This window comes from Pelodiscus sinensis, chromosome 10, assembly GCF_049634645.1.
Source record: "Pelodiscus sinensis isolate JC-2024 chromosome 10, ASM4963464v1, whole genome shotgun sequence".
NCBI classification, from domain to species: Eukaryota; Metazoa; Chordata; order Testudines; family Trionychidae; genus Pelodiscus; species Pelodiscus sinensis.
In genome coordinates, this window is record NC_134720.1 from 55,930,116 (window position 1) to 55,947,420 (window position 17,305).

The following is a 17,305-nucleotide window of genomic DNA, read 5'->3' on the forward strand; positions in this document are numbered from 1 at the left end:
ACATTTGGCCAGAGTCTCCCTGCAGCACCATACCGACAGTGGGTGGGACTGCTGAAGGATGCAACCGCGAGAACTACATATGCTGCCGCTGCATCCAGACACCCAGCTCCGGGATACAGCAGGCGGGGCCCGACAGCCCCCGGCAACCCCCCGCCCTCTGCGAGTGCCTGTCGCAGAGGGGTCGCAACCTCCTACCCAACTTTCGTCCCAGTGCGGAGCGGCTTTAAGCCACGGCTCTGATCCGTAGGACGCGTCCGTGGGGGAGGGGCGTGGCCCCCGTACACCTGACAGCCAATGGGGCTGCCTCCGGCCTCGGTCCATGCAAATGAGCTCCGAGGCGGGGGCGGGGTCCCGTTCCCTCCCTCTCCCGCCGCCAATAGCTGGTCCTCCTCGCAGGCCAGCCAGACAGACAAGCCACCGGGCCAACCGTAGAGCTCGGGGACTTTGCGTGAAGAGACAGTCAGCTCCGCCCTGGAGCGCCCCTTGCCCCGCCCTAGGGCGCGCTGGGGTCCTGCCGCAGCGGAGCGGACCCGGCGCAATGCGGAGAGTCCCCGTGTACCACAGAGCATGCTCGCGCTGCCGGTATAGCAGCTCTCTGCGTTACACGGGCCCAGCCCCCAGCCGGAGCGAGCCGCCGGAGCAGGGTCTGGGGCTAAACTGGGCCACGAGTGGCGCGCCCGTCTCACGCCAGCGCCCATCGCGAGGTGCTCCCATCGCCGTAGGGGTGCCGCCCTAAGGCGCGAGACTGAGCCGCTCCCCGGAGCTACAAATCACTGCAACGCGTCGGATGCTGGCTGTCCTCTTCTTCCATCATGAGCAATGGAGACAATTTTATAGGGGAAGCTCAGATCCGCGTCTGCAAGGAAGCACTGGCTGGGGAAAATACCTCGAGGTCCCTTTCTGCTGACCCCGGGAGCCAATTAAATTATTAGGGTTTATCCCGTATTTAAAGTGGTAGCTGCTATTCCTGTCGGATGGGGTAGGGAAATCTTTTTTGGGTCAAAGGCTGCCCATCCACAGAAAAATCTGTCAGGGGCCATATACACAAACCCTCGTTGGCATGCGCCCCCGCCGCCACTCCCACTGAGAAGGAGAAAGACACTCCCCTCATTACTTTCACACATTAGAGCCTAAGAAGACCCACACCGGTAGATTTTGGGTGTTCCGGCCCCAATGAATGGCAGAGAGCTGGAGCACCAATGCTGCGGGAGGGAAACCCCGTGACTTGGGAGTCAGATTCAGACCCTCCAGCTTTAGGTTCCCCACCCCTGCTATAGGAAAAACATCTGCTGCTACTGCACCAAGTATACAAGCATCTGTTACTTATACCTACTTTTGGGAAAATGGTCAGGTGCCAGCTACACTACTGTAGCTAGGCCTAATAGTCTTGCCTTCCTTCCTTATTTACCCTAGATGCAGCAGAATTGTATTTAGACCATTACAATTAGTCTCACAGCAGATTCACATCAATTCATAATTACAAAATTTTTAAACTGAAGAGGCTTAAAATTACAAGGTTTTTTTATAGATTAAAATATCAACTCCTAGAGCTCAATTTCCAGTCACCAATTGATTTTAACCAACTTTATAATGTTGGAAAATTAATCTTAGTTTTACTAAGAAACTGGAAAAATTTCTGTATAGTTCAGAATTTAAGTTGGTTGAATAAAAGATACTGCAGCGACGTTGTCCTATTAAATGCTACTGCGGGGAAAATTTTACACCTTACCCGCACTCACACGCCACATTCCAAAACTGGGGCTCCATGGTAATTTATTTCCACTACTCCACTTTAGGAAAACAAATACCAAAGAGATCACCCACGTTTTTAAAATTCAGAGGTTTCCAGTAGCAAACACCACAAAACCTTTTGCCATGTGACTCACTCTTAATTTGTCAGGCACCAGAGACCGGTGTAACGCAGAAAGCTGCTGCCTACACCAGTCCCAGGCCAGGTGGTGCCTGGAGTGCACGTTGCGGAGAAGTGAAAGAAACATCGCTCTATACAGACGCGTTTATTTTAGTTGTTGCGCGCTGGGAAGATGCAGGCTCCGCGCGGAAGGCCGGGACCCAGCGCTCGGATGCTGCGTGGGCGCGGAACCTACGGCTGACCCCGACGTGCAGGCAAGAGCGACTTCGGGGCAGGCTGGAGGCGAAAGGGCCCCGGCGGCCTCTGGGCCGCAGATGCTCGGTGGGGCCGGAGCTCTGTCTCCCGGCGCGCTCACGGGCTGCCGCGCCCGCTCCCGTCGCGCTTCGTGCCCGGGGGGCGCGGCCAGGCCCGGCCCCCATCCCGCAGCTCGCGCAGAAAAGTCTCGCGCAAGCGCGCGGCCCGGCGGGCCAGGTCCCCTTGCCGGAGCTGCGCGCGGGTCAGGGCGGCGGCGGTGAGCTGGGCCGCCGCGCGCATCGGCCGCGACTCCGACAGCCGCTCGATCAGCCGCGGGTTGTTGAGCAGCGTGAAGAGCAGGCGCCGCAGCACCATCCTCGCGACACCCGCCTGCCTTACTGACCTCACGTCACGTGTGGCTGTGATCCGGCGCTGCGATTGGCTGAATTGCCCGGGATTAGCAGGCCAATCTGAAAGAGACGTGACAAAACCTTCGGGGATTGGCTGCTGTGCATTGGGGCGGGAGCAAGTAGGTGTCTTCTCTTTGCCGTGATTGGCTACTTTGAGGCTGCGGCCTAGAGGGACCTGGAATGGTCACGTGCTCGCTCAGCCAGTGGTTGCTGCGCGAGCGGTGCGCGCCGGTTGGTTGATTTGGCTGCTTCCGGGCCTTGCCGCCTGTGCGGGCGGGAGCGGCGCTGCCTGTTCGCCATGTGCGCGGGAGCGATGCTGAGCGTCCTGCGCAGCGACTCCTACGTGGAGCTGAGTCAGTACCGGGACCAGCACTTCCGGGTGAGGCTGCGGGCGCGGGCAGGGCAGCCGGGCGGGGTTACGGGGCGTTGGGGAACGAGGCGCTGGGGGTGGGGCGGTCACATGCGGTGTCAGAAGCTAGGTGGTCTAGAAGTATAGAGGTCTAGACAGGATACTGGGCTAGATGGACCTTTGGTCTGACCCCGCACGGCCGTTCTCCTGTTCTTGTGTTCTCATGTACTATAAAATCATGGCTGGTTTGGAAAAAGTGCAAAAAGAAAAGTTATGTACTTGGTCCTACAATATAAAAACTAGGGGGGTCACCAAATGAAATTAATAGGCAGAAAGTTTAAAACAAACAAAAGGAGTTTTTTTATTCACTCAGTGCGCGATCAACCTGCGGAACTCCTTGCTAGAGGATCGGGTGAAGACTAGGACTTAACAAGGTTCAGAAAAGAGCTAGATAGATTCATGGAGGTTAGGTCTATGAATGGCTGTTAGCCAGGATGGGTAGGAATGGTGTCCCTAGCCTGTTTGTCTGGAAATGGGTGACAGGAGGGGATCACGGGAGGATTACCTGTTGTGTTCCCTCCCTCTGGGGCATCTGGTATTGGCCACTGTCAGCTGACTGGATACTGGGCTAGATGGACCATTGGTCTGACCCTAACCCTAACCCTAAGTTCTTACATATATTCTTAGGTGGCTGCTGTCCTGGTGCAGCGCCGCGGGGGAGGCTGCACAAGAACCGGACTCTCTGTCACGGGTCTGTCCATCACCCAGGTGGCTGCTTATCTGCAACCTGCCACACTCAACCCCTGTGGCTTCTGGAGGGGAGCAGGGGTGCTTTGTTTCACTTGATTCCCGCTTGTCCACGACTTGTGTGGGTGGCTCTGCTTCTGTAGTCTTCAAATGAGAGCTGATTGGTGAAGCTCTGAGCAGCAGAAATATTGCTGCTTTCTGCACATTTGGAAAAGTGCCTTGTAGTAAGGATGTTAAGAACCAGTCGATTTCCGCCCCCCCTTCTCCCCACTTGCTGTCTCAATTAGAGGCAGCCAAGCGGGAGGGAAGAAAAGATACTTCATAGGGGCAGCACTGCACAGACCCTGGGGTTAGTTATGTGACTTTGCCCCTTTGAAACACTGTCGCACCGCATGGAGTCAGCTGGGGAGTCTCCAGCTGACCCTGGGTTCTGTGGAAATACCGTGCGGAGCTCAGGATCATCCCCAGCTGACCCTGGGTTCCGTGCAGCATTTCCATAGAACCCAGGGTCAGATGGGGAGTCCCCAGCTGACCCCAGGTTCCTGGGAATGCTGTGTGGAGTCCCTCGCTGACCCCAGGCTCCATGAAGGAGCTTCTGCTTTGAAATTCATAAGAGCTCCTGCTGGTGACTCTTGTACATTTCAAAGCTGGTAGACTCCGGGCTCCATGCTGGTGCTTCCGCTTTGAAATGCACAAGAGCCCCCAGAGAGTCTTATGCATTTCAAAGGGTAAGCACCCTTGTGGAGCCTAGAGTCAGCAGCACTTCCCGCTGGCCTGGGCTACATGCGGAGTTCCACATTCCTCCTTTTAAATGTACATCAACTAGTCAAGTAGTAAATTAGTCTACTTCCTTTCTTTGTAGTCTAGTCCAGTAGTGCTCAACTTTTTTTCATTTGCAACCCCCCCAGAGTCAGGACAATTTTTGTTGAGCGCAAAAAAAAAAACCTGCTAGGAACATTTTGTTGCGGCCCCTTTAATTTAAAGCACAGGTCTGCTACTCTACCACTCCCCCTGGGTTTACGTCTCATCTGGTGCTGAGCCAGGAAAAGAAAAGGCTGGCCGCTGCAACTCCTCAGGAAGACAGGTTGCACGCCGCTGGACTAGTCCTTTTGTGTTGGGAAGATTATCTTTATAGCCATAAGGACCAGACGCTGTTTTAAAATGAGCATGTGTGGGCTAGTGTGTTTGTTCGGGATCAGCCTCTTATCTGAAATACTTTCACATACTTTAAGGTATTGCAAATCTATGCCGCATGTTAATACTTTGCAACTGTAGGTACTGAACAGGGTGGAGTTTAAATTAGAAATGTAACATCCCAGTTAATCAGTTAACCACATAAACGTTGGGCTTGCCTAGTGTTTAACCAATTAACCGATTTAAAGTTGGATCCCTGGTTGAGGACTACTCCAGCTCAGCTGGAGCAACCCCCCAACCCTCACAATGGAGCTGGGGCTGCCACTGAGTCCCAGCTCCCAGTCCCTGCCGAAGTAGCCCTTACCTGCAGTGGGCCCCCTTTAACTGGAACCGGCAAGCATTGCTTGCTTAGGGCGATGCTTGCCGGTTAACCTGGTAACATTTCACATCCTTGTCTAAATGTTTTTTAACTGTTTGAAATTTCAGGGTAACAGATATGACCAGGAGCGACTGCTGAAGAAGAGCTGCACTCTGTATGTGGGAAATCTCTCTTTCTATACAACAGAAGAGCAGATCTATGAACTATTTGGTAAAAGTGGGGATATAAAAAAAATCATTATGGGCCTGGACAAAGTGAAGAAAACTGCTTGTGGCTTCTGTTTTGTTGAGTATCCTTGTGTGCAAAGTAAAACATCTATACAGTGGATAAAGAAGCCAAAGATCTAGCTAACACTAACCAGAGAAGAAGAGTTGTCAAGGCTGGTCTCTTGTCTTTGTTCCTGTGTATGTGCGATTACAATGTAGTAACCAACTCAGTTAAAACCCAGCTTACTTTTGCAGTGAACATACAGCTGAACTGTGCTTCTGAAGTCTTACATCAGTGATAAAGTCTCAAACCAAGGGGACTTTGTGATTATGGTAAACACAGCAGCTCCATCTAGACTGCAGGATTTAAACCAATTTTTAAGTGTGGGTTACTAAATCTTAACACAAGATATAACTACAGGCAGTCCCCGGGTTACATACAAGATAGGGACTATAGGTTTGTTCTTAGGTTGAATTTGTATAAGTCGGAACTGGCTCCAGATTCAGCCGCTGCTGCTGAAACTGACCAGGGGCTGACTACAGGAAGCTGGAGGCAGAATTGCTCTGCCCCCAGCTTCCTGGAATCAGCCACTGATCAGTTTCAACAGCAGCTGAATCTCAAGCCTGGGACAGAACAGCTGGGCTGCCAGGTAGGTCCCTGCAGGACCAACCCGGCAGCACCCCAGCTGCTCTACCCCAGGGTCCACAACAAAAGCCTGGTCTGCTGCCCCCCCCCCCCCCCCCAGCAGACCAGAGGCACCGGGAGCGCAGCGGCAGCGGCAGCAGGGTGCCACGCCTCTGAGGCTTTGCTCTGGCAAAGCCTCAGAGGCGCGGGACCCCTCCGCCTCCCCGGCTTTGCTCCAGGTGTCCCTGGTTTGCTGGAGACGGTCCCCAGCAGACCAGGGGCACCTGGAGCAGCTTTTCTCGCCCCGGAGGTCGAGGTGGCGGGACCGCTGTGCTCTGGGTGGTCCAGCTGCCTGCGAGCTCCGGGGCGAGAGAGCCCCGTTCGTAAGTGTGGATCCGACATAAGTCGGATCCATGTAACTCAGGGACTGCCTGTATATAGATGGGGCCTAACAGTGAAAAGATTCTATTGTAGGGAACTGGGAATTTGTGTAATAATCCTTCGCTCCAGGGCACTGGGACACTGCTCCGTGTGGTACAAGAAAGAATCTGAGAGATGTTACCATGTATGAGTGGGGAGCTTAGGTTAGGGCATCCTTATACCAATTTGAAATATACTGGGTAATGTCAGGCCCTCAGAAATATTGCAAGGGATATTGTCAGGTTAATGACGATAGAGGTAAAAGGCTTGTTACTATTCTTTTTTTAGGATTACAGAAACAGGTAATTTAAAAATCTTTTACTATAAGTTTAATTATGTATACTATATATACTGTTTGACTTTTGTCTCAACTGGTGTGTTATACTTTCACATAAGTCATAAGAACCAGCTATTATTTACCTCTTCACTAATATAAATCAGTTTGATTGCAAATATTGTAATAATACGGGAGGGTACGTCTAGACTGGCAAGATTTTGCCAGATTTGGCCACTTGAATTTGCGCAAGAGCACTGACTTTGTAATGTACAAAATCAGTGCTTTTTGTGCAAATACTTTGACGCTCCCGCTCAGGGATAAGCCCTCTTGCGCAAGAATACTTGCGCAAGAGGGCCAGTGTAGACAGGCACCTTAATTTTTTGCACAAGAAAGCCCGATGGCTAAAATGGCCATCGGAGCTTTCTTGCGCAAAAGCACGTCCATACTGGGCATGGATGCTTTTGCGCAAAAGCATCTGTGCCAATCTAGACGCTCTTTTGCAGAAATACTTTTAACAGAAAAACTTTTCCGTTAAAAGATTTTCCGCAAAATCATGCCAGTCTAGACGCAGCCGGGGTGTTTGTTTACAAATGTATTTGAATTGAAAAACAAATGAAAATATTTCAAATGGTCTTATATTCTTATAAAAACATTAGCAGATTTACAGTAAAACTCCAATAGTCCGGCACTCCTGATAGTCCGGCATCAAAATGGCAAGAGCCTAATGAGTGAGCCTCGGCAAAAAATGAGTCACAAGGTAACAGTGGCAGCAGCTGAATTGAGCAAAAAGGGTAAAAAAGGCTTAAAAAAACTAAAACATTATAGTATACTGTGTACAGTATATACAATAAAAAGGGTTAAGAACACTTTATATACAGTATATAATGTATACAGTATATATATATATAACCAGCTATAATACCTCCTGATAGTCCGGCATATCTGATAATCCGGCACCACCTAGGTCCCATAGGTTCTGGATTATCGGAAGTCTACTGTACTTGGTATTGCTTGGGTCCTTAAGTCAGTTAAGGATGGGTTTTCTTTTTGGGGTTGGGGGTTCCTTTTGAAAATAAAAGGAGAATATACATGCGTTATTAAAATGCTTGAATTTTTCAAAAATCATTATTAATTTTTATTTCAGATTTCTTAAAAAAGGATTGTTTACAATTTTCTGTTTAATTTTGTTAGTACATTTTTTAAAATAGAAATTCCAAGGAGTTTTTTTTCTTCATCCTTATCAACTTTTATCATTCGCTGTGTTTTAACAAAAAAGGGCTATAGTTAATTGGTTTCCAATTACATTTTCTTCTTCTAGTTTTCAAACCTTAAGCATTGATTTAGCTGTGCCAAAACAGAGCACTAGTCCAAATTTCTACATTTTATCTATTCTGTAAAGTTTATTGAAAAGTAATCCTGTTCCAGGTTCATCCTATTTTTCTGGCTCATCTTAGTTCAGTCTCTTTCCACACTTCTTCAGTTATGTCAAATTTGAGGACTGTATGTGATTTGGTGATTCTGTCTCTTTTTGTTTGGTTTTATCAGAAGCAATCCCATTTCAAAAACATCCCATTTTCCTGATGCATCCAAACCTTTACATTGCTTTCAGTTATGACCATAGGAAGCTGTATACCAAATTTAGTGGTCCTAGTTCTAGGGATGTTAAATTTAGTTTAATCAACTAATTGACTAGTCAATTAATTTTCCATCGACTAGTCGATAAGTGGGGGAGCTGCAGCAGGGTTAGCTCCCGGCCTAGGAGCTAAACCTGCAGTGGCTCTGCCTTTTAAATGTGTTAAGAGCCTGTTGGCTCTTAACACATTTAAAAGGCTGGTGGAGCCTGCATGAGCCAGGAATCAGCTGTCCTGGCTCATGCTAGGTCCCTCCTGGTATGCTTTAGTCTTTTAAATCTATTAAGAGCCAGCAGGCGGAGCTGCAGGTAGGTGACTGGTGCGAGCCAGGAATCTGCTTTAGCCTTTTAAATGTATTAAGAGCCTGCCATATGTACCAAGTGCAGTGTGGCGGGGACCCAGCACAAGCCAGGAATTGGCCCGTGCCAGGTCCTCCCTGCTGCGCTTCTGATTATTAAATATATTAAGAATGGACGGGCTCTTAATACATTTAAAAAGCAGAGGCACAGTGTCTGGGATTGGGCATGAGCTGGGAATATGCTGATTCCTGGCTTGAGCCCAGTCCCCGCTGCCCTCCAAGGAGACAGTGCTAGGGGAATCCGGCTTTTAAGCTGTCTCCCCCCAGCACTTGTATCCTGCTCCCTCCTCTTGCTGCCTCTGTTAGGTGGGACTAGTCGACAAGCTTTTGCTTATCAGATAGTCGACTGGTCGCTTACATCCCTACCTAGTTCTTACTGTTTAGGTGGAGTTCTTGATCAAACAGACAGAAGAGCTCTCTAAAATATACAGTAGATTATTTTTACAAACATAATGTACCTCAAGTGTGTCCTGCTTTTTAGTGACTGTAGAGTTATAACAAGGAGTAATTGTGTACAACTGGATGAAGAAAAAATGCATACCAGGGAAAAGTTTTCTAACAGAGAAATCTAATAGTCTCTAAAAGTATGTTGGGGTATGGGAGAGAATCCTATAATTTCAATTATCTGGGATCTGTGTAGTATGAAGAATCTGATGTTCTGTCAGGTATTTTTGAAAGTGGGTTAACAGCTTGTCACTTCTGTGACTAAATCAAACCCCTTCTAGTTGCTGAACTACTACAGCAGTAATTACATCATAAATGCCTAGATAGACAGAGCTTGAGTATTCTTTTGGTGTGACACTCTTGAATTTCCATTACATACAGGACAAACACTCCTATAAAACTTTCAGTGGTAATTCTGCACACCTGTGGTCTCTGACTAGATTACATTCTGGGTTCTTTGAAGCTAGTTAATTTTCCTGTGGACTTGATTGAGAACTTTGGATGGAGGAGGATTAAGCTCCATAAATGCAGCATGCTGATGGGTGCTTGTTTCTTCTTTAGTTAATAGTTTTTATTTTGCAAATCACAGGGTTAAATTCTGGACTCTTTTCCTCCAGTTAGTAACAGTCTCAGATTACTGTTGTTTATCACCCTGAATTTTTTAAAATATAACTTAGTGATCAGCCAAACTCCATTAAATATTTCTTGAGATTATTGCATTTGAATACTTTTGTTCTGTAGAAGTCTGAAAGTCTCTTGAACCTTGTTCTTTAACATAATCCTAAAGATACTACTCAAGAGGAGATGCTGAAAATGCAATGAGATACATTAATGGAACACGGCTTGATGATAGGATCATCAGGACAGATTGGGATGCAGGTTTTAAAGAGGGCAGACAGTATGGTCGTGGAAGGTCAGGGGGTCAGGTAAGTGAGTGTACAATCTTTTTCCACTACTTGCTGGTAAAATTAGTGATGTTTCTTGAATCTACACTTTTGAATTAATACTTAGTACTTAACTTCAATTGTATTAACTTCCATAGCCAGAATAAACATTTCATCACGTATAAGAAACCATTATAGAATGTATTTTAAATATTTACCCACCAAGAATAAAACTTCACATCACTTCCTTTTTTCGGTATTCAAGTTACCATTGTCAAAGTTAGACAGGACTCACTCAGATTTGTCAGACCGCTCTATTTATTAGCAAAGCCGCTTTGCTAATTCACCCAGAAAATTGTGAGTATCCCACAAGGTTCAAACTCCTTGATTTATACAGTCAAAAGAAAGCCAAGTTAACAGGATTAAAAAGAGGGGCAAAACTTCACATTATTAGTGTGAGGCTAGTCAAGTATCTTCATTTTCACATCAAGCACACAGCAATCTCCTGTCCATATCTCCCTGGTTATCTCAGTTGCTTTCTGCCTAACACCTAATGTTGCTTTTCCTATTAACTCAGGCCCACCTGGCTAGCACTCAGATCTGCATACCTACAAACAACATTAACATACTTTTCTTCTTCCTCTTAAAAGACAAACAGTATTCCTTCAACTTATTCAATTATTACAGCACAATTCATCTTTCTCTTACAGTATAATTCTTTCTACTTTCATACCATGGAGCCTGTGTTCAGCTGTTGTGGGAAGAGAAATAATACTTGCCGGGCAAGCATAAAAGCATGCAAGCTAAAAGCTGTGTTGTAACCTGCCAAAAACCATGAGACATCACTTAGCTTGCCTAATTTGCAGTAGATAGCAGTTTCTCTTATCTTTAGTGTGTATGGGTAGCCCATGTAGGCCTGGGTTGGTCCATGTTGATAGGAGGAGGGCCCTTGTGGGGGATATTAAACAAGAAGGAAGCTGTATACAGTGATGCTAAATTCTGCAGATTGCACTTCGGCTACTCTTCTGAATGAACTAGAGGAAGCTGTCACTAATTTTCTAGCTTATATTGGTGTGTTACCTGGGACAGGTGTTAACTGCCTCTTTGGTATTGCTTTATTAAATCTTGTGGGATCATTGACTTGCTGGAATGCACTAATCTTTGATGTTTTTTCCCACATCAAGGTTCGAGATGAATATCGGCAGGATTATGATGCTGGGAGAGGTGGCTATGGCAAAATTGTTCAACCCCAGTGAATACTGAATGACCCATCAGCATGACAAGAGAATACTAGCTGCATCGTAGTAGATCTTACGATGAGCAGTGAAGGGAGTCTGCATATGAATGTTGTTTAGATAACTGAGACTTAGAAGATTATCAGTGTTGCTGAGATCTTTAAATATATTCAGTGTCTCTTGCATTTTTGAAGACCAGTTACAAAATCGGGATCAAAGCTATACTTTAAGTGTTATAGGGTAGATTAATATAATATAATGAATATCTGGGAATAAAACTTACAGCACTGATGCCATGAGACCTATGTAGTTGCTACCTGTTGCTTTCTTTAATATTTGAAGTGTTATACTAGACTGAGCCAGAATTCTTTAACAGTATGTTGATTTCTTATATTTGTCCAAAACCTGATATATTGGCATCGTGGAGTAAGAATGGGCTGTGTGTACACCAAACCAGGAATTAAGAGCAGGGAAATAGTTTGTCTTGGTGAAATACGGTTAAGGTACACATTTCAGAGAAATCTGGATTTGACTAGCAAGAATTAAGAAGTCTTTGATAACAGCTAGCAAATATATGAAGGGCACACCTGAGTGAACTCTTCAAACTGGGGTTATCTCTCTCTGCATCAAAATGACAGGAACATAGCATCTAGTTGAAGACTTGGCTAATAGGTCTTTCCACTAAGAGTCTAGTTTGTATGAGGTCTGATTTACCCAGTAATTTCCATGGTGTGTGTATATTAGTGGCTGTCACCTTGCTATTGTAAAACAGGTGCATGTGACATTTATTTATTCAGTGGGTAAGGGGGAGGAGACTGCTGAGAGCAAGGGGAAAGTAGGGAACTGAGGGTTTAAAAACTGGTGCTATATGGTATTTCCTATCTCTGTAAACTTGGCAACACTCAATGTTGTTTTTAATTTTTTTAAGGCTTGCTCCTGTGTCAGCTTTCTCCAGTAAAGGGGGTTCATTATTTTTGTTTTGTTTTGTGGATGAATGTTTTTCCCTTTTCATCCACAAATTGGAGGAGAGTTTTCATGGTTCCCTCCAAAAAGTGGATGTCTTAGGAGACTGGATATTGTAAAAAGAAAAGGAAAGTAATTCTAAAAGGGAATGAGGATTTTTGTCTTCTGTTTCAGGCTAGATTCATTCCTGCTTATGTTTCAAATAACAAGCATACTGGCAAAAGCCAAGATTCAAATTCCAGCTTTACCTCAAAGTCTGTGAAATATGATGAGAATTCATACAGTGTCTCTAGAACTTAATGTATGACTTTAACAGATTGTGTTAAAAATCACATCCGTGATTGTACAGTAGTATACATTCTTTAAAATATTAACTGTTGCTCAAAATGTTCAAATCCTGGAAATATCAGCAACATCAAAATGTTTGAGGACTTGACAATTTCAAGGGAAGTATATTCTAAACACTTCAATCAGGTAATGCTGAAGACTCATTTACCTAAAACCTTCCTCTCTCAAATTGCTTAGCTCTCTGGACACTTCATAATTTCACTAATTTTCCTGGTTTTCCAGTCATCGTATTAGGGAATGACAGCACATGCTTTTATGTAAAAAAGAAAGCATAAATTTAATTTACTCCTTTTCTTAAAATAAAACCTTTCAGGCATTGACAGGAAAGGCATAAGCATACTTTTTTTTTCTTTGTATGTCACCTTTAAAGAAAGGTGAAATGAACTGAGTTATAAGCTTTAATTTGACTTTCTAAGAATCTATGCATCATGTTTCAGACCTATTACCTTAATTAAATTATACATACAGTGAAGTAAAATGCACATCTACCATCACAGCTAAGGGAATTGTAAAAGATGTATTTGTAAGTTTCTCATGTCATAGAAGGTACTGTAAATGTTTAATTTATTTTTTTTCTTGCCTAATGATACATGTGTCAGAGCAGATCTGTCTACCTCTTGCAGTGTAGCATATCCAGTAACAATTTTCAGAAGGATAATCTGATCACACAAGTTTCATGAAAAGGTTATCTATTGTCAAAACCCACAAACTACTTTTAAATAAAGCTGCACTACTCAAATTAACCTTGTTTTTTGATTTTGTTTCTCAACAGAAGCAGCATTATGAGTAAAGTACTTTACACTTTGCCAGTTCTTAGCCAGATGCCTGGTTTGGGCTGTATTAATGTGTAGTTTTGGTGTATTTTTCTTCCATAACTTAGTGAAAGTCAAACTTCTATTGCTCAATTAAGACACAGTCTCACAAATATACCCACTTGTTAACAGATCTTGAGTGACAATAGAACCATGTAGTTAGTTGGGTCACAGGCACCAGATGGTGCAGCCTGCAAGTAGCATAATGACCTGCCATGCCTACTGTAGTTACAGTTTGGACCAACTTTCTGTTTAAAGCTTGACTGTAAGTGCTCTATAAGTGCCCAGACGCCAAGGCACTACAACACATGCTGAAAGCCAGATGCTCCCAGAGACTTCACAGAATCCAGAGGCAAGCAGGAGCAGACAAACCCCAGACCCAGAGGGTAGGAGGGAGGAGACTGGGGATCTGCACTGGATCTGAGGCAACCGCAGCAGGAAGCAGCTCAGGAAGGCAACAGCCACTTGATGAGTGAACCAAAGCTGGGGAGTCAGCATTTTTCAGACAGAGCTTTTCCTGCTTAATCAATGACTGTAGCTCCAGCATACTAACAGGGCCTTGGGCTGGGGGTCCAGTGGAGTGGAAGGGCCTGGACCCTGCTGCTGTGAGATATAATCCCCTCCCGTATTGGGGACTACACAACCCTGTGAGTTGGGTGGAACTTACTGATTATAGCCATTGGGCCATACTATCCTGTGAATGGGGCCTGCAACAGACTCTTGGCTTCAGTTATTTGGCTGGAAGGGGACAAGCAACACAGAGAGCAGGGGGACAGGATGCCACCTGTCTCCCACACCCCTCCTCCCCTGCCCGCCCGCCCACCGCCTCGGTAGCAGCAAAGTGGAGGGAATGGGAGCCAGTGCCGTGGAGAGCCACCTGTCCCCCCGCCCCTCCCTCCTGTGCACTGCTCTGATAGAGAGGTGGCAGTACGGAGGGTGAGGGGGGCAGACGGGAGCTGGTACCTGCACAAAGCTTTCAAGCCAGCTCCCCTCACGTATCAGCTATCAGAGGCAGCAGTGGCAAGCGGGCTGGGGGTTGCCAAAGCTCACTGCAGACGGAGGCAGCTGCGTGAGATGCTGGGACAGCGTCAAAGGAAGCAGTCCATGGTGACGGAGGGCTTCTTGGGAGTGGGGGCTGGGAGCACACTGGCTGCCGGCCCCACCTCAGGAGACTATCGAATAGTCGTGTAACCGATAATATTTTGTGCGGTTACACAACTATTCACTTAATGGCTATCTAAGTCTCTGCTTACCTAGCGGTTAGTGGGGGCTGGGATTTTTCGATTGGGCAGGGGGAGGCTTTTGCCTCCACCCCCCCTTTCCTCCCTCCCTTAGCCACCCCCAGCCCAGCCTACGTCCCTGTAATGGACAGGAGGAGTGCTGACCAGCACCAGGGGACCAAGGGGTTAAATTCAGGTAGTTAGCAAAGGTGCTGGCCAGGGGGCCTGGAGAAACAATCTGGATAGTGGGTTGAAATTTGAACTGGATCTAGGTTCCCTCCCTGCTCTCGGTGTGGGAGAGAGAAACCAGGAGTTGAGAGGCACAGGGCGATTTCAACCCAGGCAGGACTGCCATGTCTCTGAGGAATTCGGAGCATGGGAGTGGACTGAACAGAGAGGAGACTGGAAGTAAGTAACAGGGGAACAAAGTGGATCCAGTTGTGTTCAGGGTATTTTCTGTTTATCTTGCGGTTTGGTTTGGTTTGAACTGCTCTGTTGGCAGCTAGGCCTCCCCTCCCCCTTTACCATCTAAGCTCTGTTTCCGGAGACTGTTCTCTGTGTTTGATTTTGCTTTCCACAGTCGCTGTCAGGTCGAGTGTCCAAGTCTGTTTTGTAATCAAAATCACTTTTCTTCAGGTGATAATTTGATTCTTGTATCCTGGATGGTCTGGGTGCCCGGCACTGGCAGGGTAGGAGGGGGATGAGGGCTGGGGGGTGCTTGGCACTGACAGGGGAAGAGGGGTGAAGGACAAGAGGTGCTTGGCACTTGTGAGCCCGGAGGGGAGTGAGGGGCCAGAGGGTACCTGGCACTGGCAGAGCAGGGTGGTGAGAGGAGCAGGAGGGGGTGAGGGAACGGGGGGGGGGGTGCTTGGAACTGGGAGGGCAGGAGGATGGGGAAGGGGCAGGAGGGTGCTTGGAACTGGGAGGGCAGGAGGGGGTGAAGGGCTAGTCGATTTTGTGCACTCCAGCCCTACGGGACGGTGACGGTGGACAGAACCCCAAGCTTCGGAGGCCAGATCTGGCACCCAGGTCTTAGGTTCCCCACCCACGTTCTAAGTAATGAGCATTTAGGCCCTGGCTGGACTAGAGAAGGGGGCACTAGGGTAGTTGCCGCTAAAGGCGCGCAGCCGTGCACAAACACCCCTCTGCCTCCCACCTCCTTTGCGGAGCCTTGCAGCGGCACTCGCCTTCCTGCTGGAAGGCGAGTGGCGCGGTGGTTTTCCTGATCTGGTGGTGGGCGGCTGCCCCGTTGTGGAACAGCAAGGCTGTCCCTGCTGGGGCAGCCTCACCCCACCTCCAGCTGCTATTGGGGCTTCTGTTTGTTTCTGTTCATACAGTTTGCCGCAGTTTTCCATCCACGAGGACCTGCACGAAGCTGGTCCAACCAGAGATATGGGGATCGATTTTTAAGAGTAAGAGGTTTTGTTTTTAAAGCAGGGGTGAGGAACCTAATACTCCAGCTCACGTGAGTCTGGCCCTCGAGCCTCAAGCTTCCCACCCTGACGTTCTAGCTCCCCTCCAGATTGGAGCAGACAAAATCTGCTAACCTGCCCCGCCCCCCTCCTCACAAGCTCTGGTGTGTGAGGGGAATGTGGGGAGCACCTTTCTCCTTCTCAGTTGGGGGCCTTGTCAATGAGGAAGGTGGGGTTTGGGGATTTTTTTTTCTTCACACTTGTGTATAGGGTTGCCAGGTGTCTAGTATTGAACCAGAGAGCCACCTGCATTCTGCTACAAAGACCTTTTACATCTGCACTTGAAAGGGAATCCTCTGAACTGTCATTCATGTTAAAATTCGACACTTTCCAACAAGGACTTAACAAGAATTTGAACTATCTCACCCATTACCAAGACAGTTTCCCCAATTATCACCTGTAATACCATTAACTCACAAACATCCCACTCTCCCTACCTTTAATATCATCAATTCACAGACACTTACCTTCCTTCCTCCCCCTCCCCCCCGCATCCCCCTTCTGTTCTGAAATGTGATTTGTCCTTTTCATATTTGTTCATTTTTTTAATTGTATCCTTTGGTATATATGGTTGTGACTACTTTCTTCCACTATTTGATCTGAGGAAGTGGGTCTGGCCCACGAAAGCTCATCATCTAATAAACCATCTTGTTAGTCTTTAAAGTGCTACATTGGCCTGCATTTTGCTCCCATTGCAGAGACACCAGAGTGGTTCTCCCTTTCCCCCCCCCCCCCCCCACCTTGTTAGGACCCAGGGCCTTGTCCCAGGCAGCGCCCCACCCCCTGGTGAGGAGAAGGTGAGACTTGGCCCCTCCTCCCCCAAGGGAGCGCTACTCCTGGGGCAGGCTGTGCGCTTGGCAAAGTCTGTCCCAGGCTTCTCCCCCCAGAGCTGGGCTGTGAGTCCCTGCCTTTGGCAGAGGGAAGCTGCTGCAACCCCCAGCATTTGCAGGGAGTGGGAGCCAGGGAGCCAGCAACATGTGGGGAAGCAAAGGTGGGGGAGCTGACAGGGGGCTCGGAGGGCAATGAGGGAGGAAGAGCAGAGGGGGAGGGGAAACAGGGTTGCAGGGAGCCCCGCCCCAGAAGCAGCAGTACCGCGGCTCTGGCTCCGGCAGCCGTCTGCCAGGCAGCCAGCCCAGGGAACGGCGGGGCAGCTGCCACGTGGGTCTGGCTGCAGCTCCAGCCTTCGGGCAGAAGTCCTGGCCCACTCCACTTCTGGATGGAAAGTCTTAGAGGAAACCCTGCCCTGGACCTGGAGTTGAGGGTGGGTATGGAAGGCCAGGGTGAAAC

At 47.6% G+C, this 17,305-nt stretch overlaps 3 protein-coding genes across 7 annotated transcripts in view; 1 reads left to right on the forward strand and 2 right to left on the reverse strand.

Moving 5' to 3' along the window:
• PIGZ (phosphatidylinositol glycan anchor biosynthesis class Z (Gwada blood group)) overlaps nt 1-1,846 on the reverse strand; it is a 44,607-nt gene extending 42,761 nt beyond the window's left edge. Inside the window, exon 1 of one of the 3 annotated variants that reach the window (XM_075938340.1) lies at nt 196-1,846. The gene's annotated coding sequence lies outside the window, so the exon portion shown is untranslated. Of the gene's footprint in view, nt 1-2 lie in introns of all 3 variants that reach the window. The other 2 variants (XM_075938339.1, XM_075938337.1) reach the window with 2 other exon arrangements.
• A 154-nt stretch (nt 1,847-2,000) lies between these two features.
• On the reverse strand, nt 2,001-2,550 carry NCBP2AS2 (NCBP2 antisense 2 (head to head)). Its single transcript, XM_075938345.1, has one exon. The coding sequence runs from the start codon at nt 2,477-2,479 to the stop codon at nt 2,222-2,224; it is 258 nt and encodes an 85-aa protein (XP_075794460.1). The 5' UTR covers nt 2,480-2,550; the 3' UTR covers nt 2,001-2,221.
• Nucleotides 2,501-13,257, forward strand: NCBP2 (nuclear cap binding protein subunit 2). Of its 3 annotated transcripts, none has more exons than XM_075938344.1 (4): nt 2,501-2,633; nt 5,231-5,412; nt 9,872-10,010; nt 11,153-13,257. In XM_075938344.1, exons 2-4 carry the CDS (start codon nt 5,363-5,365, stop codon nt 11,222-11,224), a joined length of 261 nt encoding a protein of 86 aa, XP_075794459.1. In that variant the 5' UTR covers nt 2,501-2,633; nt 5,231-5,362; the 3' UTR covers nt 11,225-13,257. The 3 variants fall into 3 exon arrangements, with proteins under 3 accessions (XP_075794459.1, XP_075794458.1, XP_075794457.1); XM_075938343.1 differs by lacking the exon at nt 2,501-2,633 and adding an exon at nt 2,649-2,893 and having other exon boundaries at nt 5,231-5,277; XM_075938342.1 differs by lacking the exon at nt 2,501-2,633 and adding an exon at nt 2,664-2,893.
• Nucleotides 13,258-17,305: the final 4,048 nt, after the last annotated feature.